This window comes from Tachysurus fulvidraco, chromosome 12, assembly GCF_022655615.1.
Source record: "Tachysurus fulvidraco isolate hzauxx_2018 chromosome 12, HZAU_PFXX_2.0, whole genome shotgun sequence".
NCBI lineage: Eukaryota > Metazoa > Chordata > Actinopteri > Siluriformes > Bagridae > Tachysurus > Tachysurus fulvidraco.
In genome coordinates this window covers 13,049,879-13,075,975 of record NC_062529.1, presented here as the reverse complement: position 1 = coordinate 13,075,975, position 26,097 = coordinate 13,049,879, and the positions used below count along the sequence as shown (strand labels likewise).

Below are 26,097 nucleotides of genomic sequence, written 5' to 3'. Positions count from 1 at the left end.
GTCATTTTTTTAAAAACACTCATCGGGCTTGATTTTTGGGTTTGACACTCTGTGTTAAAAAATGAGATTGGTGCTTTTGTTTACATGCCTGGAGCTGCTGAAGTTACAGTAAAACATGACTCGGTGGTGCTCAGGCACAAAACGGTCTCGCCGAGCACACGTCGATACCACGACAAAGATGCATCGAGGCAAAACAAATGTACGGCTGCTGGTCTCGTTGGTTTCTAAAAGCAAAGCACTTTATGACAAACATGACAGCGACTACAAAAGTTGCCAACGTTTTTCCCATTTATATGGAACTAGTGAAAACTGAATTTTAGCAGTTCACTAACAGAGAATGTTTTCAATAATATGCGTATACGTGTGGGCCTCAGAATGTAGTAGGATGACACCAATGGCCTTCCATACGCTCGCTTCGTTCCAGTTAGACCTTGACTGCTGTAATCGTTAGCAAGCAGCAGCTATGGCGGAGTCAGGGAAATGCACCTCAGGTCTTCCTTCACCAGGAGATATGACTTCACTGGCACGGGCTCTATCTCACACCACTTTATCCCAGCTCGACCAGTCGGACGTGTTTCAGTCGCAGTCGTCTCTGTACAGAATAGCAGCCTCTCGGAGGAGAAGAATATCCGCTAGTCAAAGCGTGGACTCATTGGACATGAGTCCGAGCGCTGAGGCGCGCGTGCTGGTCATCAACACCGGAGGGACAATAGGAATGATGTACCACAATGACGGTAACGTTAACACATAAAGTGCCTCGTGCTTTTTATTTACTATTCATGTATGTTGTTAAAGGAGCTTGCAGTTTGTATTGCTGTCTTTTTTCCACCCCGTGTCTACACTGTATGTCACACGTCATAGACACAGGTGAAGACATGATGTTGTGCATCATCATCATCATCATCATCATTGAGACCTAATATTATACTACTCCTTTCAGCTTGTCCTGTATTCTCTGGCATTTCTAAATGGAGTCATGGGGGATTAGTGGTTAGCGTGTGTGTGTGTGTGTGTGTGTGTGTGTGTGTGTGTGTGTGTGTGTGTGTGAAGTCAAGTCACCTTTATTGTCACATCACCACAGCACATGTGCCATGGTGAGGGAAATTCTTCCAGAAATTGCAGAACCATTTACATACAGTAGTTAAGAATCAGAAATTAGAACAATTTACATACAGGTGAAAAATGTGCATAATGCTTAGTACCAGGTGAAATCTGCAAATGTGGAATAGATGCAATGTGCTCATACATAGTCAGTACATACAGTGTACTACTAGACATATTTACAATGCACTACACATTATATACAGTATGTACTTTATATATATATATATATATATATATATATATATATATATATATATATATATATATAATATATATGTAATATATATATATATATATATATATATATATATATATATATATATATATATGTATGTAACATGTTAAGGTGCAACAGACTGTACAGATACAGAAATGTCCTGTGGTACAGATAGCTTATTGTCAGATAGATTATTATATTAATAGTGTGTATATATTCAGTATGAATGCAGTGTGTGTATAGTCCAGTGTTGAACTGTTGAAGTTAGAGTGCAGTGTGTAGCATACCATGTTGTGGAAGTATGCTGTAGGCTGTGTTAGTTATGGCTGTTAATTAGTCTGATAGCCTGAGGGGAAAAAGCTATCCCTCAGTCGACTAGTGCGGAATCGGATGCTGCGGAGACGTCTTCCTGAGGGGAGCAGAGAGAGCAGTCTGTGGGACGGGTGGCTGGAGTCATTAGTGATCCTCCAAGCTTTTCTTATACACCGCCTGGTGTAGATGTCCCGGAGGGAGGGAAGCTCACCTCCAAAAATGTGGCTGGCAGTTCGCCCGATCCCTTTTCAGGGCTTTGCGGTTGCCAGCGGTGCTGTTTCCAAACCAGGCAGTGATGCAGCCCGTTAGGATGCTCTCTATAGTGCAGGTGTAGAATGTTCTGAGGATGCTGGGGCTCATTCCAAACTTCCTCAGCCGTATCAGGAAGAAGAGGCGTTGGTGTGCCTTCTTCAGTACTCCGTCAGTGTGTATGGCCCAGGTGAGATCCTCACTGATGTTAACACCCAGAAACCTAAAGCTGCTCACCCGCTCCACAGGTGTCTTGTTGATGGTGATGGTTCTGTGCTCTCTGCTCAGTCTCCTGAAATCTACCACCAGCTCCTTGGTCTTGTCAATATTGAGTGAGAGGTGGTTCTCCTGACACCATTTAGTCAGGGTGCTCACCTCTTCTCTGTAGGCCGTCTCATTGTTGTCGGTGATCAGGCCTATCACCGTTGTATCATCAGCGAATTTGACGATGACGTTGGAGCTGTGTGTGGCTGTACAGTCGTGTGTTTACAGGGAGTACAGGAGTGGGCTGAGGACACAGCCCTGAGGAGCAACGGTGTTGAGGATCAGCGGGGATGAAGTATTGCTGCCCATTCTTACCACCTGACTTCTGCCTGTCAGGAAGTCCAGAATCCAGTTGCACAGAGATCTGTTTAGTCCCAGAGTCTGGAGCTTCGCAACAAGTGTGGCAGGCACTATTGTGTTAAATGCTGCGCTGTAGTCCACAAACCGCATTCTCACATAGGTGTTCATATTTTCCAGGTGGGAGAGAGCAGTGTGTAGGGTGAAAGCGAAAGCATCGTCTGTGGAACGGTTGCTGCGGTATGCAAACTGTAGCGGATCAAGTGAGGCAGGCAGCACAGAGCAGATGTAATCTCTAATGAGTTTCTCAAAGCACTTACTGAAGATGGTGTGAGAGCAACTGACCTCCAGTCATTTAGGCATGTGATTTGATTTTTCTTTGGTATGGGCACAATGGTGGATTTTTTGAAACACGATGGAACCACAGACAGACATAGGGAGAGGTTGAAAATGTCTGTGCCGGCCAGTTGGGATGCGCATGCTCGGAGCACACGGCCTGGGATGCCATCAGGACCCGCAGCCTTGCGGATGTTTACCCGTCGGAAGGATCGGGTTACATCCGCAACAGAGACGGAGAGTGCACTCACATCTTCTGCAGCAGCCGCCTGAGTGCTCTCTGTGTGGGTGGGGTTGTGAGCCGCGAAACGAGCATAAGTTATTTAGCTCATCCGGTAGAGAGGCGGCAATGTTCACAGTAGCTGCTTTGTTCCCTTTAAAGTCCGTGATGTTGTTGATGCCCTGCCACATGCTTCTTGCATCGTTGGTGTTGAAATGTTCTTCAACTTTGTTTTTGTCCTGTCTTTTTGCGGCTTTGATGGTTTTCCTGAGATCGAAACTGGCTTGTTTGCGATCGTCAGGATTCCCGGATTTAAAAGTGTGTGTGTGTGAGTGTGTGTGTGCGTGTGCTGTGACTGACTGGCACTCTGTTTATATGAGCAGTCATATGATTAATTTACCAAAGCTTTGGGCAAAATGTTGTTCAGACATATCATCATTTAAAAAAAACAACAAAAAAAAAACAAGTTATATCAAGTAACAGAAAAACTCTGAATGAATGAATGTTCAGAGCCCAGTTCTGAATAATCGTGACTCAAACAATTGTCATATGTTGCACACCCATGTGGCCTGACGTCTCTTTTCCTCCCTCTCACCCTGTCATGGTAGCTGTATCAGAGACTCTCAGTTCATCTATCTCTCTCCATCAATCTACCAATAGCACATACTCACTCGTTCCCTGCGTAAACTCGCATTTAATTCTTTTTTCTTTTATCCACCTGTATGACTCTCTCACTCCTCCTTTCTTTCTACTGGTAGCATTCTCTCTCTCCATCTCTCTCTCTCTCTCTCTCTATATATATATATATATACTTATGTCACTCTCTCACTTCATTAGATTTTCTGCTTTATCATTCTATTTGTCATCTATTTATCCGCAAGTTTGTTTCCTTCCTTCTTTCCATCCATCCATCCATCCATCCATCCAGCCATCCATCCATCCATCCATGTTGTTATGAACAACAAACAGAACAACATTACCCCCACACCTACACAAGCCAGACCACATTTCAAATGACCTTTACGTCTGAATCTAATTCAAAGATGAAACATAACCTTTTTTTGCTGTCTGACTGCTCATGGAAAGTCACCTGCTAGAAGACTCAAGTAGCACCATACTTAAAATGAACTTGCGTAATAAAATGCTTCCATATTACTGATATATGATGGGCCTTGTAAGATAAACTCGTTGCAGTCGCAGCCTTTATTTTGCAACATAAAAATAAGTGCTTTTATCCCCATACCCATATGAACTCTGGACCCCTCACATCCAGCACATTTGGTCATCTGGTCAACGCTACAGAGCCCTGAGCAGCAGAACGACCAGACATAGGAACAGTTTCTTCCCTCAGGCAATCCATCTTTTGAGCACTTGACATATACAAAACACACAACACTACATTATTTACTTAAAACACATACTTCCTTATTTATATTTGTTTGCACATTTTCCACTGTACATACAACATATATTATATATGCGTTTGTGTCTTGTCAATACCATTCTGTTTACACTGTGGAGCTTCTGTACTAGAACAAATTCCTTGTATGTAAAAACCTACCTGGCAATAAAGATCTTTCTGATTCTGATTCTGATTCTGAAGCCGTGGTCAGAGCACAGGGTCAGCTATGATGCATCACCCCCTTAACAGAGGCAGCTTGGACCCTGCCCTCCTGACCAGTACCCCAGAACCTTAACTGTTGATCCATTACAGTCTTATTTAATGACTTTTCTTTTCATAAAGGGCTACATTTCAGATTCAGGCATCAGGTGAAATACCACTGAGTAAAGCCAGCTAATTTCATTGTCATTTCTCTATTTATTTACTTTTTACTGAATCATAATTTGCTTTATGTTGAATTGATTATTGTAAATACTAGTGCTATTGTAGTATTTGGGGTGAAGGGAGGATTACTAGAATTGAAGATGATGATGGCAAGTAAACCAAAAGTCTAGTTGATGAGTTATAAGTCATTATTAAATATTAGTTTCTATTACTTAATTTATTAATTATTGACCAAAGGTCCTGTTTGTTAGTCCAAGGCTGTGTTGTCAAAAGCTGCCTTGTATATTCGCTTACTGGTTTGTTCAAGGTTCTCTCAGGTTAAACTTCCACCAAGCTGCATCTGCAAGCTTCTTGCATACACATGCAGTCAGCCTCAGGGGAAACCACTCACTGCCTTTGCTTCATGCTGTGCTTGGGTTGCATATTTAAAGGAGTGTTTTGAGGAACATTCACATCCGTCCATCACCCTTGTTGCTCCAAATCTAATCGAACAAGCAAGAATATCTGCATGTTCAGGTGTACACTGGATTCATGCAACAAACAAATAATCACTGCTAATTAATGCCAAATAGTGACCGAGTACAAGGGCTAATGATTTTAGCATGCATATTTCAGTGTTCTGTACTGTAATTGCAATAGATGTGTGTATGAATAAACTTACAAGCCAACCACAATTAATGTTGTATTACACACGAGACACGTTTTGAAAAATTGTGAGTCAGCATGATACCAAGAGTGATGTTACTATTATGATAAAGTTTTTGTCATTTCTGTTACAGTGCTTTGTCCTGAACCAAATGCCCTGGTTAAAGCTCTCCGCAAACTTCCCACTCTACATGACGAGCAATATGCTCTGCAAACCAGACTCTACGAGTACTACGATCCTCCGGAAAACACGCTGGTGCTGCCGTAAGTACACACACACACACACACACACACACACACACACACAAACACACACACACACAAACACACACACTGACTGATCTTTGACCTGTGTTTTTGGTTGGAAAACATACAGCTGAAATTGTAAAAGTGTAATAAAAACAACGGTCACGACAATAATATCAACTGCATTTATTGTTAGCCAGAATTTCATCATAGTGATACGCCTGCATGTGTGGACATCTTATAACTCCTTACAGAATAATTGTTATATTATGCTCCTGTTGCTGTTTATGACAGATCTAAAACATAACAAAAGAATGTGTGTTTTATGACACATGAAACTACAATCTAAACACAACCCTATGTTATGACTGTACATACTTTTACTGTTGAAAACTCAAACCCATTTGGCTTCAAAATCCACACCATTTACAGTAACAGATCACATTTTTCCTCATTCTGTTGATTTTCAGCAATCTGATGGTTGGAAACATGAACTGAACTGTAGACCTGTAGAGCTGCATGACTTATGCTGCCATGTAATTAAACCATTTGATATCTATGGAAAAAAGAACAGTTGTTTCTGTTCAAGTGAACAGCGAGTGTATAATAATAAGACTTTCTGATTTCTGGATCTGATTAACTTTAGGTTTAAGTGTTATTATATATTATGGCCAACAGAGGGAGCTGTGTACGTAAGTTTGTGTATTTCACTCTGAACCACTTCTCCAAGTCTTCTTGAGATCCTCAGTCTAAACCTGGTTGTGTTGTTTTGACAGGATGCCAACTCAACATGCTGATGAACTATCTCAATGGTCCTGTAGTACTGGTAGAATAATGTTTTTGCATTGTGTGTGTGTGTGTGTGTGTGTGTGTGTGTAAATCATTAGCTTGATTTGCTTACTGTCTGTCTCAGTAGAAACATGAGTATTAGCGACTTCATATTAGTTATATAAACCAAAATCAGTATGTCTTTAGACTATTCTTTATCAATATGTTTATAAGTATATTTTTAATGTAGCTGAATTTTGTTTCTTTAAAATGCTATTTGTCCTGAAACAGTGAGATATTATGCATTTTGTTCTACACACAAAGCAGTGTTTTATTACACTTTACTTCATTAACCATAAGTACCATCTAATTCAGTAGTGATGAAGAATTAGGGTGCTAGGGGGAGATTATGTAATCTCTCACAATGATCCTTATTTTCAAATGTTATAGCAAGAGGACCCTTGTAGTTCCTCAGCTTATACATAAACTTCACAGCTCTATGACATCTGGCGGATTTGTGTACAGCTGCAGCTCAAGTTAAGCTTCAAAAATCACGCCATGTGCTTCAGCATCAGGGGGTCCGACCCAGTTAGCCTGTGCTGGCGGATAGCAGAGAGCTGTAGTCTGAGCTGTGACCTAAGCATGTTTGATCTCTCGATGTGTTTGCATGGAGTCTTGCTGGGCTTATTGGTGTGGTGTCTGGTATCAGGAGAGCACATGGGTTCCAGATACTCCTCCATACTTCCCAAAGCTTAGAGGCTTTTTATAGGGTTGCACAGAGATTAAGCTAGTGGGGTGTCATTCCTGATGTCCAAGTATACAGAGATGTGGAGGTTTGGTTATATATATTTATATGCACACACACACACACACACACACACACACACGTCACAAAGTCACAGGGCCATTTGATCTCCTCTCCCTGTTTAATATTTCTGTGTGAATCAAGTAGATGTTATTTTAAGGATTATGTATCAGATAATAACATCTCAAATTACTGCTTAAAAAACAGTGACACTTATCACTGTGAAGTTACCCACAAACATACACTATTTTGGCCTTTAGTATTTTTTTTACCCTGAAAAGTCTATATGGTGTGTGGTTATAATGGTGCTTTGAAGAAAATTACAGAGATGGACCTTAAAGGCAGGGTCTTCGATTTTTGAGAAATGCTTCAGAAAACTGTCGGGCCGAATAATAAACAAAAATCAAAAGAAAAACCAAAACAAACGTGTAGCCAATTAGCAGAAAGGGGCGGGGCTTATCAATATGGGCGGTGAGCGTGTTCAGTGCACATGTGTGACATTAGCAGATAGCAGTTTTAGAATTGACATGGAGGATAAAAACAAAGAAAGGAAGCGAAAAAAGGCAAGAAGTAGGACATGTTAATATAGGATCAGCTTTCCAGCGCTGGAGAGAACTGAAGGAGCGGGAAGTTCACAGATTGGAGTTTCACGACTCAATAACTCCTGAGCTAAACGCTGTTAGTACACAAATAACACCTCTTTTCTATCCTAGTAATGTAGAGAGGCAGCTACAACCACGTTTTGTGTAGTAACAGCGTTTAGCTCAGGAGTTATTGACTCTGAATTCAACTTTACTTAAGACACAGAGGCTCTTTTTTCCTTCTCGATAGGTGAGTAACGTTGGTTTTACTTTGTTACACAGAACTAATATATGCCGTCCTTTGCATGATTATGCTTGTGTGTCATTTTTGCTTGTTTGTTTATCTGCAATCGTATTGTTCTTTCCTTCAGCTATGATAAAGACACATTTCTTTCCATTATTTGCCTGGGTTACGTATGTGTGGGCGGAGCCATCAATACAGGGGTGGGACCCATTTGGGTTAGGGGCGTGTTTGTTTTGGTGATTTCAAATGTTGACATTGGCTTTCAAAAATCGGAGACCCTGCCTTTAAATCTTTTTCAAATGTCCACTATGTGTTATTTATTTCCAGTTGAAAGAAATATACTAAAGGTAATAATGATAAACCTACCCCCTCAGGAACATGGGCGGTCTCAGTTTTGTTTGTAATAGTAAGCATGGCACACTCGAATACTCGCCCTCTGTTGTGTCTTGCCATATAAATGCATTTGTGTGTCAGTGTTCATATTAACAGTTTGTTCAGGTAGGATTGAGCCATGTTCTCAACTTCTTATGTGGTTCTACGATGATATGTAAATGGCTAAAATCTAGAAAATGGATGTTAAAAAGTGTTCTATTGTCATTTGATTACAATGTATTTGGTAAAACGTGGCCATTGTGGAATAAAAGGCTAATTACTATTACTATGATGCAGTGTGTATGCTGTAAAGAATAAGAGTTGTAAAGCATTAAAAAACATGATACACTACAAACACATTATAAACAATGGTTTTATGATTGGTTTATTAACTGTGAACAATGCTCACAAAAAAAGTGGGGTTTAGTTTGTTCTCTTTCCTTTTTTTTATCACTCATTTCATCTTGCACAAATCTCCTGCCTCCGGCTCAGCTTGAAAAAATGTTAATTTCACCCCTCCCCACAGGGCCCTTGCCAACATTGTTAGCTAAATGAATAATTGGCAGTTTTAATACACTCTTTTTCCTGCAGCATCCATCCTTTAGGAATGTCAACAACATACATTTGGGGCTGTTCTTGTGAGCAGAGGATAATTAAAGCACTAACCGAGACTTGGCTCATCTGAGAGCTGTTGGAAAAAGGAAGGAAGGCTAGGAGGATTTTGTGTGTGTGCGAGTGTGTGTGTGCGAGTGTGTGTGCGCGAGTGTGTGTGCGAGTGTGTGTGCGAGTGTGTGTGCGAGTGTGTGTGCGAGTGTGTGTGCGAGTGTGCGTGCGAGTGTGTGTGCCTTTGCGAATGTGTGTGTGCGCACGCGAGTGTGTGTGTGCGCACGCGAGTGTGTGTGTGTGTGTGCGCGAGAGTGTGTGTGCGAGTGTGTGTGTTCGCGTGTGCGAGTGTGTGTGCTAGTGTGTGTGTGTGTGAGTGTGTGTGTGTGTGTGTGAGTGTGTGTCTGAGTGTGTGTTATCTCCCTCCCCTGCTGTTCCATTGAGCTGCTGAACAAGATTTGAGCTGCGCCTCTCTCCTTTTCTGTATAAGAAGGTGGGGTGTCATTGGAACAAGGGGTACTTATGAATAGGAAAGATTAAGAAGAGTCTTTTCATCAAGCTATAGACATTCACACTCCTCTGACAGCTCATCTGTGCACTTAAACATGCCTCGATCAATCTAACACCACTTAAGGGCTATATTAATATAAATGTGGGCTTTAGGGTGATGTACCCTCTTTTAATTAGGACATTGGGATCATGGTAGGATGAATACGCCCCATTATGAGGGGTAGTTTGCCCCTCAGCTACCTCAACAAACACTTGCCTATTTACACTTGACTGTTTGCTTATGTCTGCTACTTTGCACACAAACCCGAATAATTGAGGACTTTGAGGCTTCCTGCTGATCAACCAGAAGGCCACTGAAATCAATTTTTTGGGTTTCACATTCAGAACGTGCCCTCGAGCCACCCACTTTAAGTCCTTTTCTCCCTTATAATTGTATAGAAAAACTGAACATGGGCCAAACTTCGCAGTTTTCCTAAAGAGCGGCTTTATATAAACTGAGTATGAGAATCATTATCAAAGTGTTTTTGCAAATTGAGCCACTTTAATTGCCTCATTGGCTTAACTGAGCTTGTTAAGCTTTGCTCACATAAACCATTTGTTCCGGTTAAAGTGTGCTGCTTTGCCAAGCTTGTTATTCTCTGTGTGTTTAGTTGAATTGTGTGAGTTGTGTGAATTTAGTGTTTATTGTAATCTTAAAATCTAATTTTGTGTTTTTCTTCATTTGAATACAGCCTTTCCAAACAGAACAAAAGAATCGTGTATACTGTTATAGAGTATTGTCCGCTGCTGGACTCTTGCAACATGACAACCGATGACTGGGCCACTATTGGAAAAGACATTGAGGTACTTTTTTATTTTGCAAATTTACAGATTCAATACATCTACAGTACTCACCATACAACACCAGAACTTGTAAGAAAACATGAAATCAAAGCAAATTTACAACAAACACCGACTAAAGTGCTGTACATAGTTAAGAGAATTTAAAATATAGAATCTAAAACGTATAGAGAAACAAATGACTTTAAAAACATGAACAGTCACAGGTCCAATTAAGGAACTATCATGATGGAGAAAACAGTTAGCTTTTATTGCTTAACAATTAAGGCTGATAAAACTTTTGGCTTAGAAGAGATGATGTAAATAAAATAAGAAATCTAGTCAGTAAAATCTGTTCTCTTTCTCACCTACTGTGTCCGACCCTGTAGTTTGTCTCTGATCTGATAAACTGCCTTCAGCTTAATTACTCACATAAATGAATGTGAGGGAATAAATTACACCAGAGTATCTGCAGCAATACCCGAGTTAGTGAATTATGGCTTTATTTTTATTCCCCAATAATTTCCCATGTACATGGCTTGGCATGATAAAATACATTGCTGACTTCATATCCAGATTATAGTCCACTAGATAAAAACCCCTGTCGCAGGGTTACAAGCAGAAGAAAGATGAGCTAAAAGAGAGTAAAAATTATTGGTTGTCATGAACGATAGTATGAACTGAATGACAGATGAAATTCTATTATTTTTTACCTGTTCCATCAAAAATACTCTGTTACACCTCTGTGACATCGTGCACAAGAGTGGCTCAAATCAGACCTGAAAAACGCTGAGTTATGTATAACATGCTTTAAGATAAACAACTGATTATTAAACCAGATGTTTAAGCCTGAAAACTTTTCTCCATGTTATCCTCAGAAACACTATGAGAAATATGATGGCTTTGTCATTCTGCATGGTACTGACACTATGGCCTACACGGCCTCAGCTCTGTCCTTTATGTGTGAGCACCTGGGCAAACCTGTCATTCTTACTGGCTCTCAGGTACACACACACACACACACACACACACACACACACACACACACACACACACACACACACACACACACACACACACACACAGTGCTTTGGTGATGAGGTCTTTTATAACTACTCTGTTCACAGTAATTGTTATAAATAAATATAAGTAAATGTTATTGTATGGTAAAATACATGATTTTAGCTCTGTGACCTTGTTGTACCAATGGCAGGTACCAATCTATGAAATGAGGAACGATGGGAGAGACAACCTGTTGGGGGCGCTGCTGATCGCAGGGCAGTTTGTCATCCCTGAGGTGAGCAAGGACTCCTTTGCTTTGGCATACACAAGCCATTGCTGGATAATCAAGCCATAAAACTGATTTTATCACAAAGCATAGTTTTTTGATGTTTAAAATCAAAAATCTGTTTAAGATGTTAAAAACATTACCTCTGCTCAGTATTTCAAGTACTAAGAGCAAATCACAGAAGTTTGTTTTGACCTTTGTGTGGTGTCGGTGGCTGTTTTTTTATTCATATGGTGTTCCACAGTGTGTTATTTCTATTGTTAAAAGAAACTGGTGTACACTGAGTCACCGCCACCCACGTGCGACCGGTTCAACAAGTCTGATCAGTTCATCTTCTGATGCAGCGTGGCAAAGAAATCACTCTGAATCTAGTCCTGCAAACCTACTTGAACATGTCCTCTGATCCACATTTGCGGTATGATAGATAGATTGAGGCATTGAACAAAATGAAAAGGTTCTTCCCATTCTTCCCACACAGGTGTGCCTCTACTTCCATCATAAGCTGTTCCGAGGTAATCGCGTTACCAAAGTGGATGCTGGGAGTTTTGATGCCTTTAACTCCCCCAACCTGGCTCCATTAGCCAATGCGGAAGTTGATATCAAAAGTAATTTGATCTGATTCACTTAACCCCTCACATAGAAAGCAATTGTCACTTGATTTCTGATCATTTGATCTCTGCCTTCAGTTTTCTGCTAGATTTTTTTTTTTATATCTTTCCTCTCTGCAGTAAATTGGGACACGGTGTGGAGGGCAAACACAACAGCAAAGTTCAGGGTCAACACACAGATGAACCGCAACGTTGGTCTCCTGCGTTTATTCCCCGGGATCACTGCTGACACTGTAAGATGATGTTCCACTGGATGGGCTTGAGTACTGATGTTGCACAACCATGTCTTTCTCATGACCTTAACCAACTGTATTATAAAAAGTACATTACTGCATTCATGCCTCGTTCTTGTGTAGCTGACTTGCAACCCAGCTGCATGATTTGTCTAATTTAGTTGTAAAATCTCATGTTCTTCACTATACAATGAGATATGCAGTATGACAGATTCACTTGCCTGTGACCAGTGTTGATAGCTAAGTAATAAGACAGAGTTATGAGGCATGTCTAATTCTTCACAAAGCAGTGAGGAGTTGGCATTCGTGCTCGCACTTACACTCCAGCTCTCATGAAGAGTGGAGAGGGGGGGGAAGGAGCACATATTTACTACCTCAATCTGGCTCTTTTGTCACGCTACGCATCGACAGCTTTTTTATCAGCTTTTATGGCCTTGGGGCTTCTTTATTCCAGGTCCCTATATGGTGTAGATTTTATACGATTCCTTCTCATCTTCATGTAGATAGTTGTCCCTTTACTTACAGAAGCAAAGGTTGAAGTCAAGACTGTTATGGAAATGAGGGAGAATGGATGTTGTAGACATTGCAGATTATTGAAATATTAATAATATTTAAGCAGGATGATTGTCATACAGTAGGAAGTTATGAATTCGGACTATACTGGTTTTAGCAATAAAACAAACCAGATGTATCATCTATTTACAATTTACTTTCAGATTTGTATTTGCTTAAGTTAATTTTAGTTACTAATTTTCTACTCCTGTTTGTTGTACCACTACATTTTACTACCACTTTATTTATTTATTTATTTATTTATTTATTTATTTATTTATTTATTTAGCGAAAATCTTCTCTTGCTCTGCAATGCTAAGCAGTGAGATTGAACTGCATCTCACAGGTAAGGAGGGATTTTGTGTCGGTGTGATAGCCGTCCTTGGCTGGTCAGGTGGTTAGAAGATACTCCAGATGTGCTACAGTGGAGTGGGGGTTGACAAGATTTTAATTCAATCTCCAGCATCGTTAATTCCCCTCTCTCTGGGACTATTGGGCCAAACAGGCTCTTAAGTGTGGCAGTGTGGTGGAGTGATTGTGTCGCTCCCTATGGGACCCATTACAGCAGAGGGCAAAATTAACACACTGTGCTCACAACATTTGTCAGTGAGGTTGGTGGTTTGAAACATTGCTGATAACTAAGCTTAGCTAATCTTAATAGAGTATCTTTGTTATTGTACCTAGAGTTGAACTTAACTATTTATCACATGACCTGTTTGATTTGACCATAAGTAAGTGGACCAATATCGGTGTGCCCAATTGCTTGTTTGGCCAGGTTCGAGCTTTTCTGCAGCCACCCATGGAGGGGATTGTGCTGGAGACCTATGGCAGCGGTAATGCCCCAGATAACCGTGCAGACCTGCTGGAAGAGTTCCGTAAAGCTACAGAAAGAGAAGTTATCATGGTCAACTGCACCCAGTGCCTGCGAGGCTCTGTCACCACATCATACGCCACTGGGAAGGTGTGTATGCGGGTGCATATGATCCTGTGTAATAAAGCCTTGAAGCAACATCATTCTATATTGCGCTCAACTGCTTTAATAGTATTTTAATTATTTGTGTTTTCATTGGTCTATATTTCCACTATATTGTTTCATAGGCCCTGAGTGATGCTGGATTGGTACCTGGGGGTGATATGACTCCAGAGGCTGCTTTGTCTAAACTCTCCTATGTACTGGCCAGGAAAGACCTCACGACTCAAGAGAAAAAGAAGGTACTGTGGACTTGACACTATAACTTGATATGTAGATAACGAGAACCATTTCAAGTTGAATCAATAATAATACACAGTGCTCAGGGAAACCAGTGCCCCAAACAGTTTTATTCCAACTCTTCAAAGTTCACCTGAGTCATTTCATTATGGGTCCTTACATTTAATAATCTTGTCTAGGATGTATGATAGGTGATATGGCAGAAAACTCTCAAATTTATGTAGCATCGATTACCTGTTTTTTCTATGACACGTTCTCTGTTTTTGGCATGTAGATGTTGAGCCGAAATCTTCGTGGGGAAATGATCGCTCACTTGAAGGGGGCCAAGCTGACACTCAGTGACAGTCGCTTCATTCAAGTCATTGCTAAATCCCTCAGCATCAGCTGTAAAGAGGTGCGGGAACCAGATTCTATTCACATTTCATTCCCAGAATGTTTCAGCCATATATGCGGTGCCTTGGGATCATATTCTCTAGTTTTGCACTGATGAATGACTTTGAAATTTTGATTGTAGTAAACATTGTTGTTTTCAGGAGCTGGAGGCTATCCGTGATGCCCTGACTCCCACATTAGCCTGCGCTGCTGCTAAGATTGGCGATGTTGAGGCACTGGAGGCGATTAAAGAGATGGTAAGACTCTGTGGCATGGTATCAAAGAGCTCATCTCTGAATCTCTGAGCTGAGCTTATCTTCACTTTATGAAGATTCAGACTGTGTTTATCAAGCACATCAGGCTGCAGTCAGGAATGGAATGGCTCTGCCCTGTCACCATTTCCTCGAAGCATTCTCATGTCTTTACTCAACTACCGAGACCAGTTTTTAGACCAGTTTTCACGCCTGTTTTAGACCAACACACATACACGCAAAAAAGGGCACTTCCTCTGAAGTTCATTGCAGCGGTATTTTGGGTGCTGGAATTTTGTTTGATTTTTAACAATTTTCATCTTTTCCTAACTGTATGCTTATACACAAAAAATGTCCAAATTATGCACCCATCATTGATAATAGCCATTTATGCAGTTGAACATAAAGTATATCTAAGCAAATTTGACATCAAGTAGTGAGGTAGTAGCTTTGTTATCTTTAAGGGGAAACTCCGCTCTCATGCTTCCCTTGATTAAAGAGAAGAGAGGAAAACAATCATGTTTTTGTCTTGTCTAGGTAGAGGTCATTTTGAGATAAGGCCACTAATGCACTGAGGAGATGGCATCCAAGCCATGTTTGTAAAGGCCTGCCACTGATAACGTTGCTCTCTATACAGCTGCACTTATGCAATTGAATTTAGCATTTTCAGAGTAAGCGATCGAGGTAACAAGTGGCACTTTGAGTTTTGCCTTAGGGCTGAACTGAACAGTGACTGCTTTGTAACAAAATCCAGTTTTTTACTGCATGAACGGATGAGAGCGTCATTCTTCCAAAGGATATTTTCTCAGTTGTTGTTGTGGTGGTGGTGGTGGTGGTGGTGGTGGTGGTGGTGGTGGAGAGCTCTGTCTAACACATCTGTCAGCATCTCCCAAAGTGTTCAGTTGTTGAAATCCGGTGACCGTGAAGGCCGTAGTATATGATTTACGTCATTTTCACACTTATCAAACTATTCAGTGAACCCTTGTGTCCTGTGGATGAGGAAGGCTTCAGCACCATGAGGATAGCAATGCTTCATCGTAGGATAATGGTGAGCTGTCAGAATAACTTTGTATTGATTTGCAGTGGCGTTTTCCTGTAAATGACAAAGGTGGATCAAAACCGTGTTAGCACAATGCCCCACAGAACCACCAATTACACTGTAAATAAACTACAATTTTATCCGGAATACAGAAGAGAATACAGTGTTTATGATTTGTGTGATTCATTTATTTGAGTGTACTTCATTATGTTTAATAATTGAAGGTGTCACAGATATTTATTTTTTTAAGACTTGGTGCCTAATGCTAACATAAGGTCATTTTGAGAAGATGCATTTTCAATATCACAACACCTAAACATTGAAAATACCGACCTTGAGCTAGTTTAGGTAACAAGAGGGAAAAATAAAACGATAGCTAAAAAAACACACAGGAATAAATGGGAGAAAAAATTAAATGAGAATTCTGAACAGAAAAAAGTCCATGTTTATATCACCATCAGATATATCATTTCTTTGTTTGACTATTAACACACTTCTCCAAAAGCACTCAACTTTATACAAACTGGCATAATTAACACAACTGACTGATTTATTTGCTTAATTTTCTCAAAAATTTTCAAATTTGAGCTTGTGATTTTCTGGACTGTGTGAATGCTCTTTCTACAGGGAGCAAACTTGAGCATGGAAGACTACGACGGTCGGACTCCTCTCCATATCGCAGCCTGTGAGGGTCACCTCAAATTAGTGCAGTATTTATTGAGCCTGGGAGCCACCGTATATGCCAAAGATCGCTATGGGAACACGCCTCTTCGAAATGCTGTTCGTTTCAGGTAAGACGATCTTACATGGTGCACCCACTCCATAAATGTTGGTGCCCTTGGTAAAGAAGAGTAAAAAGGTTATAAAAATGCCTTTGGTGCATTACAGTAGCTTAATCTATCTCTGAAAGCCAACAAGAGAAAGTTAATAACTTTCAAACTTTCGAAATATATAATGTTTGAGAATTCTGGCTGCTTTTGCACCAGATATGAAACATCCAAATCTACACTAAATTGTTTAAGTGGGAGAGTAAAAGTGAGAGGTTTTTAAAATAGTTATCCCAGTCCCTGTTCTAAACCCCATTGAAAACCTGTACTATGAACTAAAGAGGAGAGTTCAGAAGGAAGGATCCCAGTCACTGGAAAATCTGAAGAGATTCAGTATTGGGGAGTCTCTCAGTCTCACCAAGCAACACAGGACTCACTGATGGTATGCTATTCTTTAATTCATTTAAAGGATGAATTTCTCTTTTTACCCTTCGAATCCAAGGGTGACAATAATCATTGAGCTGCCTATAGCTCTGTATTATATCATATAAATGCGTGTATGTGAAGACGTGTACATGGATTGCGTGTAGACAATTAAAGGTTTTCACCATGTTTACTGAACATTTGTATGCATTTGACAGTATGTGTTGTCACACAGGTTCCTGAAAGAAAGCTTTGATACTTAGTGGGTGGGTGAGAGTGCGTTGGTGTCTCGTTTTGCTGGTCTGTTATCACATACCATATTTCCGATTTACCTTAGAGCAATGTCAGGGAACCATTATGGTTTCAGCGTGTTTAACAGTGCACAGTTTTGTTCCAGTAAACAAGTGCATTTCAAGTTCATCTAAGGTTCTATGTTTGTTTAATAATGCAAAGGTTACTGCACTCTGTGACTCTGTGACAACTCAAGGACATTTATGTAATTGCAGTAAAAACGTGTCTCAGCCAAGGTGTGTTCCTGACTCAAGCCCAGGGTTTGTGGGATTGGATCCGGATCCAGCACAAGCCAACTGATGATGAATGAATTAATGAAGTCTTCACAATTAGAAAAAGGGATTGTTTTGTTGTCTGACTTGATTTTTGGCACTGATATGCATTCAGATGGAGAGTTTGTGAATCTATTAGGCTGGAGGCCGTCTTGCTTCTAAGGTGCCTTTAGATCTGTTCAGCCGTCTGTTTTTCATGAGCAACAATCTCGCTGTGCGCTTCTCTTACAAACTCACTCAAACATAAATGTTAGACATACGGCTGGCCTAATTGCACACAATCCTAATGATCATCGTACGGTCTGTTGAGCGCACCAAATTATGGCTCGGCTCAAGAAACTAGGACAGAGTTTCTTCCCTGTTCATTTTCTCCAATGTTACACAAGCTATCAATAGTCTCTCTACATCTCTCTCTGTGGGGACGTTACATACAAACAAACCAGGATGAGATATCAGCCTCATTAAAGGAGGTAGAAGGGAGGGGTTGTAACTAAATTACAGTTGTACACAGCAGGGAGTAAAAGTGTGTGTGCATGTATGTGTGTATGTGTGTGTGCAGGAATTAGAGAGACTCCTTAAAGGCCTTGACAACAATTATCATTTAATTAGAGTGAGCATGAGACAGTCAGTCACTGGTGCTTATTTTTACTCCCGCTGTTATATTTCCTCGGTGTTCTGAGACCTTGGGCACATTTTCATTCCTGAGGGAGTGGTTCAGATCTCAGTAAGAAGCCGTATCACCATCCTTTGTGTTTTTTCTTTTCAGGAGAAACACCGCTGTTTCTTGTTGCGTCTTCTTCCTGGGCAAGGTCACTAGGTTTTCTTTTATAGGCATCCACAAAGCTTTGCATTTGCATCGATGCTCTAAACTGAAAGATCAGCAGTAAGAGGCAATTACGGGCTTTAGAAATATTTTAAAGCAATTCATTTGAAGACGCTTGGCTTCTTGTTTTTTTCTCCCTACAACAGTACCTGAAGGTGTCATGTTGCTATAAGGAAGAGAAAAGTAGATTACTAAAAGGCGTGTAAAATAAACCAGCCCTACCTGCTGCTCTCTTCATGACTGACAGATACTATGACTAGCAGAGGTAGGACTAACCGGATATGCAACAGCCACTAGTTCTGTGAGTGAATTTACAAGAAAACATATACAGCTGGGTAGGGCCAAACTGTAGCCCAGAAATAGATTAGTGGAAGAACACACCTATCATTATGTGAGCAACATCAAAATTTCCAAGCTAAAAGTTTATTTAGACCTGTTTTGGAGAAGTACAGGTTTCATTTCAGTATAATGAGATGTTTTTGCAGCTTAGATCCTTGTTTTTTTCAGTCCTACATCGATAATGGCGACCATCTTACCGAACTACTGTCATTCAAGGATACTGTTGTCGCTAATCTTTTTTAGTTGTCATCTGTGGTATGTTTGTTTGTGGTGTGATGTCTCGACTTGTCCCAGCCTGTCTGCACCATTGAAGTCACCTCTGTGCTCTAGTAACAGACACGAAACTCTCGTGCCAACAGTAGCTAAGAGCAGGGGTTAATCAAACATAATCGAACAATCTTTCCACAGTTCCGATTCAATAAAGGAACATTTCATATTGATTTCCTAACGAATTGAGGTTACATTATGCTATTACTTAGAGTTGGTGCCATTGTATGTTATTGTATCCATGGAACTTTAGACTGGCTTCACACACTGGTTTTTCTTCGATATGGAATTGTCTATGCACTTTCAGAGAGTAAGAAGAAGATTCTGCTTCACAGGCAAAAACAAGACGTCAGCAGTTCTAGTTTCAAGAACTGTGCACGCAACTCTCTAATGTTCTCCTTGTCTGTTCTTTTCTCATAGACACAAAGACGTGGTGAAGTTACTGAGAAAAACAGGAGCCCATTTTTCTCCTGAAGAAATAGAAGGTGCTGGAACTGAGCTTTGCAGGTAACAAACACTAACCCCCACTCCTCCTTTGTGTAGCATTCATGCAGGTTTGTCCAGTCCGTCAAGGCTTTGTCGGATTTTAGAAAGTTCCCTAACTACATTACATGCATACAGCAGATCTGAACCTGGTATCTGAAGTTTAAAACAAATGCAAGCGCAACATGCTTTTATTTCACAATTTCGCTATATAACATTTCCATATAATGGCAAGAAATTCAGATTAACATTCTCATATTTATAAAACAATATTTAATGATAGATCATGAAGTTTTACACCAGGTTAATATGACGGTTGTGTGCATTTTTAGGAGTCTGTATTTTATCAAAACAAGTAATGTGTCTGTGTGTCTGTATCATAGTCTGGCAGCAAACGCAGACTTGGAAGGCTTGGAGATTTGGCACTTGGCTGGAGCCGATCTAACTATGCCAAGTTATAATGGGCAAATAGCCATAGAGGTGGTAAGTACAACTAGCGTCCCTTATCATGACTCATACAGAGTTCACTGTTTGTGGCATGGGATGTTAATGTCAATACAGTCAACGATAACAAAAAAGAGTAGCTTATATTTATAGCACAAATCCAGAGGGACTTGCATTTATCTCATTTATACAGCTGAGCAATTGAGGATTGGGGGGCCTTGCTCAGGGGCCCGGTAGTAGCAGCTTGGTGGCCCTGGGATTCAAACTCTCAATCTTTCAAGCAACAGTTCAACACCTTAACCACTGAGCTTCCCACCACTTCCCCTTAGCCTCTTTATTTTAGTGTCTGTGTTTAGCTCTAAAACGTTGTAAGATATAAAACAATGAGCCCTTACTTCTGTCTCGTACCTCTCTAGACGTTCAGTATAACTCTGCCTCTGTCTTTCTCATGCAGGCCATGCAGCTTGGCAATGAGGAAGCTGTGCAGTATCTTAAACAAGCTGCACAGTACCGAGCTCAGGTAATTGTAAAAAAAAAACACACACAAACTGAAATCACTACAGCTTGATTTGAATTACACAGACAATTTCAGACAGATTAAAACAAAGTTGAAATGAATGGAAGAGCAGTCTGATTTTTGTTGTTTATTCCTTTTTGTTGCTACTTTGCGTAACACAGCATCACACAGATGAAGGTTTTGAGGTAAACATTTCTTTTTCCATTCCATTTCATTCCTGAATACCTTTAAAGGTTTTTATTCATCTGCAGTCATCTGATTACGGGAAACGTCTTGAGGCATTAAACAATCAGACTTTCCCATCTCAAAGTTCCAGTTTCACCCTGATCTGTGTGAATTGTCATCCTTTTGTCTGTTTTCTGAGCAAAATGTGTGTTGTCATCTCACAGTTTTTTTTAGCATGTACTGTTTTCTGCATCAATTAATTGTTTCTTCCAGATATCAACAAATATTCTTTACTTTTCAGGTGTTTGATGAAATCGAAGAGGTAAATTTCTTATTATTGGTGTTGCTTATTTAAAGCCACAATATTACGAGTTCATATATTTAGAGTCTGGTTTTTGCTTGTATTTATAGCTCCGCATGCAACGTTTTGGAGGGAAACAGTCCACCCACCCCTACTTTTAGTGCCTGGTTTGTTGTTCTACCGTACTGAAATGTCTGAGGCTGTAATATGTGTAGCTAGCATAAACGTTTTTTGTTCTCAGCTCTTTAATCTTTCTCCTCTAAATAAATTGTTGTTCTGTAAATAAAAGCTTCAGATATCCTAACCTTAGTTTATCGCAAGTTTCAAATACTTTATACACACATTTCAACCTGTGTGTCACTGCACTTGCGTTCTTTTAATTGTGACCTTACCAATTATTGCTAATTTGCTTATTATATGCCATCGTTTGCAATTAAAAGGGTATGAGGATGTAATTTTCCCCTTGCAAATACATGGGTAAATGACGTCCATTGTGTAAACCTTTTCAAATGAAATATGATCTGGAGGTAACTTATTAAAGTGCAAAATTAATATTTGAATCTTAATTTTTATTGTAATTCTCTATGGAAAATATAATTCATATTATACATTTAGAAGCCTTTTTTTTTTTATTTTTTCCTTTTTTTTGATAATTTTTTCCAGAATGGCGAATTCATCGAGTTTTCAGCTTCTCCGCAGGAATAATAAGGAGACAATCGCACAAGCATCCTTCCCTTTGACAATCGCACAAGCATCCGTCCCTGTGTTGCTATTCATTCAACGTATTTGTAGTGTTATTACAGCAGATAGTTTCACAACGCTGATTTACTTTATAAACGAGTCAACTAAAGGTGGCAGCGTTAAGAAATCATCTTGAGAAGACAAACTCTTGGGAGGATTCACACAGGGGAATATACACATAGGGTGACCCAAAAGGTTTTAATTTTGCTCATGAGGATTATAGTATAATAGCACCTGGGTCACATAATACAAGATCAGTAAACAGTACTGGCTCCTGGAAATGTTCAGGGTATTAGTATTAATGTTTTTTTTTTTTTTTTTTTTTTTTAATCAGAGCATAAAACTGGTTTTATCCATCCTTCCTTTAATCCTGTTTTTTTTTTTTAAATAGATAATTTGATCTTGCATCAATACAATTTGAATCCTTTTCATTAGAGAATAAGCCATTTATTTTCCCAGTGGACTGTATGTATACATAACTAAACAAACAACTGTGATTGTACAAATGTTCGGTTATCATTAGTGACTGTCATTTTATGTTACTGAGCAATATTAATAGATGTGTTGATGTCGCATCAGTATTAGAAAGTAATAAAGTGTTATGGTCTAAGAGTCTTCCTTTGACAGGGAGTGCTACAATATGTATTGTACATTTTAGAAAGTGTTTGAGAGCTAGAGAAGCCCATGTTTGGGAATGGTTCCAATTCAAATATACTGTTAAACAAACCTGATTACACCAGATATGGTTTATCATCTCATTAGGTGGTCAGGAAGTGGATAGAGAGTGTTGTGATTTGCACTAGCCAACATTGGTTTGACTTTTTGCTAATTCACCATCTGCTTATGTGAACTGGCACAAAAGAGTTGTGCAATATTTTGTCTCTTTTCAATTCACCTCAGCATACAGTGCGGTATGTTTTAAAGATGCACAAACATGTAGCATGACTCAGGTAATATCCAAAAATATATATAAATATTTAATAATATCTAGAAAATATAAGTCTGTGTTTGTTGTTATTGTTGTTATATGGATGTGAGATGATGGCAAATCTGTTAGATAAGCACAAACACAGAAATAAACATTTCCATCCTTATTATTGTGTTTATTCATTGTTTCTAATGGATGAATGATCTCTCTCTCTCTCATGAATATACATGCTTGTCATGTTTTAAAATGTGGAATATCTTGAATTGCAAGCTTGTTGCTTTACCTGTTTTGTAAAGGAGTTTCACAGTAAAAATGTAAAATAAAAAATTAGAAGACAACAGTATGAAATACATATCATATAAACCTTTCTATATATAGTAGTTTCTATATATAATTTTCTTTTTTTTCATTTCTTAAGTCCAGAGCTGTACCCACATACACAATTGTTGCCGACATCCAATTGTAATGTTAGCTACACTTCTATTTATCAGATATTATCCCCCTCCTTACTATTCATCAACTCTTTCGTTTCAAGTCATTAAACAGTTTACAGATACCGCTGGGCTAAAATCATAGTAGTATAATTTTTTTATGTACCGGATATGTATATCTCCAGTATTCTCTAATGTGTAGCCAGAAATCTCTTCATATTGGTATATTAATATGTAGCTGGAAGAAAGTAGTAGAAAGCATTGAATCTTGTAGTAGAAAGCAGTGAATCTGTTTTGTACTGTATAGAACAATTTGTGACAAAACAATTGAAAGAAATCATATCATTTTAGTTTTTTTCTCAAACTTTTACACAAATATGGCAGTTTGTAGCTTAAACTATGGCAGTTATCAGTGTTCTGAATGTATCTCAAGTAAAAGACTAAGACAAAGGAAGAACATATGTACTTAGTACTTAGATGAGAATGAATGGCCCCATATTATTTTTAATATATGTGTGCCTCATTATACCAGGTCTTTTTGTCTGATTTGGATGAGAATACGGGTGTAAAAAAATAACTTGCATGTACAGGACAATATACATCGATAACTAATAATATACAGTATATAATCAAAAGTAGATGTAGTAGTATATAAATAAAATCTAGTTTAATCTTCCCTGATGTGTGGAGCAAGGAGAGACTAAATCTGGGTATGATAATCATACTGTATACTGTACATACTGTAATCATACTGTACATTCTGTACATTTGGTCATATTTGTACCTGATCTTTATGGAAATATACAAAGATTCTTGACACACAACATGGAGTGTTAACAAGTGATTAAACACTTTACTTTTATTTAAGGGTTTAAACCGTGCTAATTACAGAAATCCACAAATCACTGAGAATTATTTCTCTATTAATAAACAGTTCATTTTGATATTAAAACACACAAATGTTTAATTTACATAACATACTTTTAAAATGGCTTTCAATATCACCGTGCAGTAGTAGGGTTAAAATCGTGTAGTAAACTGGGAATTTCTAAAAGATAATGTGATTTTTTTTTTAAGTGATATACACTGATTTTTGGAAGAACGAGACAGAATCGTGTCCTGGGCAAGGCTGAATGTGGAATTGAGTGTTTGGGGAGTAGGTGCTACAGGAAGCCAGGAGAGCCGGTCTGACCTGCAGGGCCTTCATTCCAGCCTGTCGCAGTGAATAGAACTTGTATGAACAGTGCCCTAAGCTCTCAGTATAAAAACACTGCTCTGTCACACACTTGGCTCATCGGGGCGAAGACACTGCGGAGAAAGTTCTCCTTGCGCCGCCAGTTTTGCTCGTTACTCTTTTTTTTAATACAAAATAAACCAATATTATTAACTTCATCAAGTTTTCTCACCAAGGATCTGAAACGCACCGGGTCGATGCCGGACTCCAACAGCCTTCGGTAAGACGACTGCTCCGTGATGAAAGCCGCATTCTATCTTATTTAACAGTTTATCAAACGCAGTGCGCCACCCTTTGTGTCGTGCATTCGACCTGCTCATTAGTAGATTAGTTTGCGGTTTTGGACGTAGCTCAAGCTTGAAGATCACATCGCGTACCTTCACTACCCGGAAACGATGGCGTTCATCTGGTCTGTCTGGTGCAGTGGTTCTTAACAGTTCAACAGTTCTATCCAAAAATTGTGAAATGTTTAGGACCACTTGACCAGGCAGACGATTTCTTTGGTTCCAGAAAAAGCAGGGAAAATGAGCTCCTCCCTCTGTTTATACTTCATAAAGCTGGTGCTATAGATATGCAAACTGATGCTGTATTCTGTAGTCTTGGTGAAATATGGACATCATAAATAATTGCTAGTTGTGTTTTTTTTTAAAGTCTTTCCCCAAATAATGCGTGAGCTTTTAATGAAATGTTTTTATATCATAACTGTATTGTATTGTATTCTTTTGGAAATAAAACTTTCCATGCAGAAAACGTAGTGTGTACAGTGTTCTCTCGTGTTTGTTTCATGGCTTGACAGCTTAAACCATCCAAAAATACATTCATCCATCCATCCATCCATTCATCGTTTCTTTCTTTCTTCCGATTTATTTATTTATTTATTTATTTATTTATTTATTTAATTGATTAATTGATTGGTTTATTTATTTATTTTTACATTTTGCTATTTTAATGGTATGTGTAGGTGTGTCTGCAGGTTTTCGGTCCAGCTAAGCAGAAGCACAGCTTATTCCACTTTAATCTATTGATCTTGATTTTCAAATGATTCCTAGGTGTGGCCACTGTTTGGCCTGTAATGAAAACCTGCAGACAAACCAATACTTTCCGGGCAAGATTGAAAACCTGTGCCCTACATGTTGCTCTTCTTTTATGAAGACTCCGAATGAAGCGGATGGACACTTTCCGTGTGAGTTTTGTGCTGACTTAGCGCTCTCCGTGGTGCTGAAGAGTCTCTCCGGGAGCTAGAACATATTTCGCCTCCATTTATCCATCCTGAAGACGTCCGGCATTTTGTCCAGATGATTTACGATCCCAACCTTACAAGCGTCTAAGCGTGACAAATGCACAACAAGCGAGGCCAAGCGCTGAACGAAAACTCAGGCAAATCAATACGCGCAATTATTACGTTAAATCCTTACATCAAGTTTCATTAGTTCATGAAGACAAGTAAAAAAAAGTGATCATTACAGCAAAAACAGTGAGTGAAGAAGACCATGCAAACAACACAGTCAACAAACGTCTTCATCACACAACACACAGATTGCAAGCTATTAGGAAACAAATCCAGCGGATTATCTGGCTCTTGCACAAGAGACAGGAACAAGATGGAGAAGAATAAAGAGACTCATGAATTGTAAATAAGGTCCGAAATTCAAATAGGCGAATATTGATTTGTGTCAAATGAAAATGAAAAAAAAAAATCAAATGTCACATTATACCAATTTATCGGGCCTCAAACCTTAA

General features: G+C 39.3%; 1 protein-coding gene across 8 annotated transcripts; it reads left to right on the top strand.

Moving 5' to 3' along the window:
- Positions 1-22,858, top strand: aspg (asparaginase homolog (S. cerevisiae)). 8 transcript variants are annotated; one of them, XM_047821556.1, is made up of 20 exons: positions 5-734; positions 5,565-5,694; positions 6,453-6,488; positions 10,291-10,402; positions 11,257-11,382; positions 11,592-11,675; positions 12,145-12,271; positions 12,395-12,507; positions 13,835-14,020; positions 14,158-14,271; positions 14,544-14,663; positions 14,803-14,898; positions 16,559-16,722; positions 19,534-19,620; positions 19,980-20,079; positions 20,495-20,560; positions 20,719-20,742; positions 21,024-21,044; positions 21,134-21,190; positions 21,687-22,858. In XM_047821556.1, exons 1-19 carry the CDS (start codon positions 464-466, stop codon positions 21,182-21,184), a joined length of 2,028 nt encoding a protein of 675 aa, XP_047677512.1. In that variant the 5' UTR covers positions 5-463; the 3' UTR covers positions 21,185-21,190; positions 21,687-22,858. The 8 variants fall into 8 exon arrangements, with proteins under 8 accessions (XP_047677515.1, XP_047677513.1, XP_047677516.1 ...); XM_047821561.1 differs by lacking the exon at positions 5-734 and adding an exon at positions 4,654-4,769; XM_047821559.1 differs by lacking the exon at positions 20,719-20,742 and having other exon boundaries at positions 1-734.
- Positions 22,859-26,097: the final 3,239 nt, after the last annotated feature.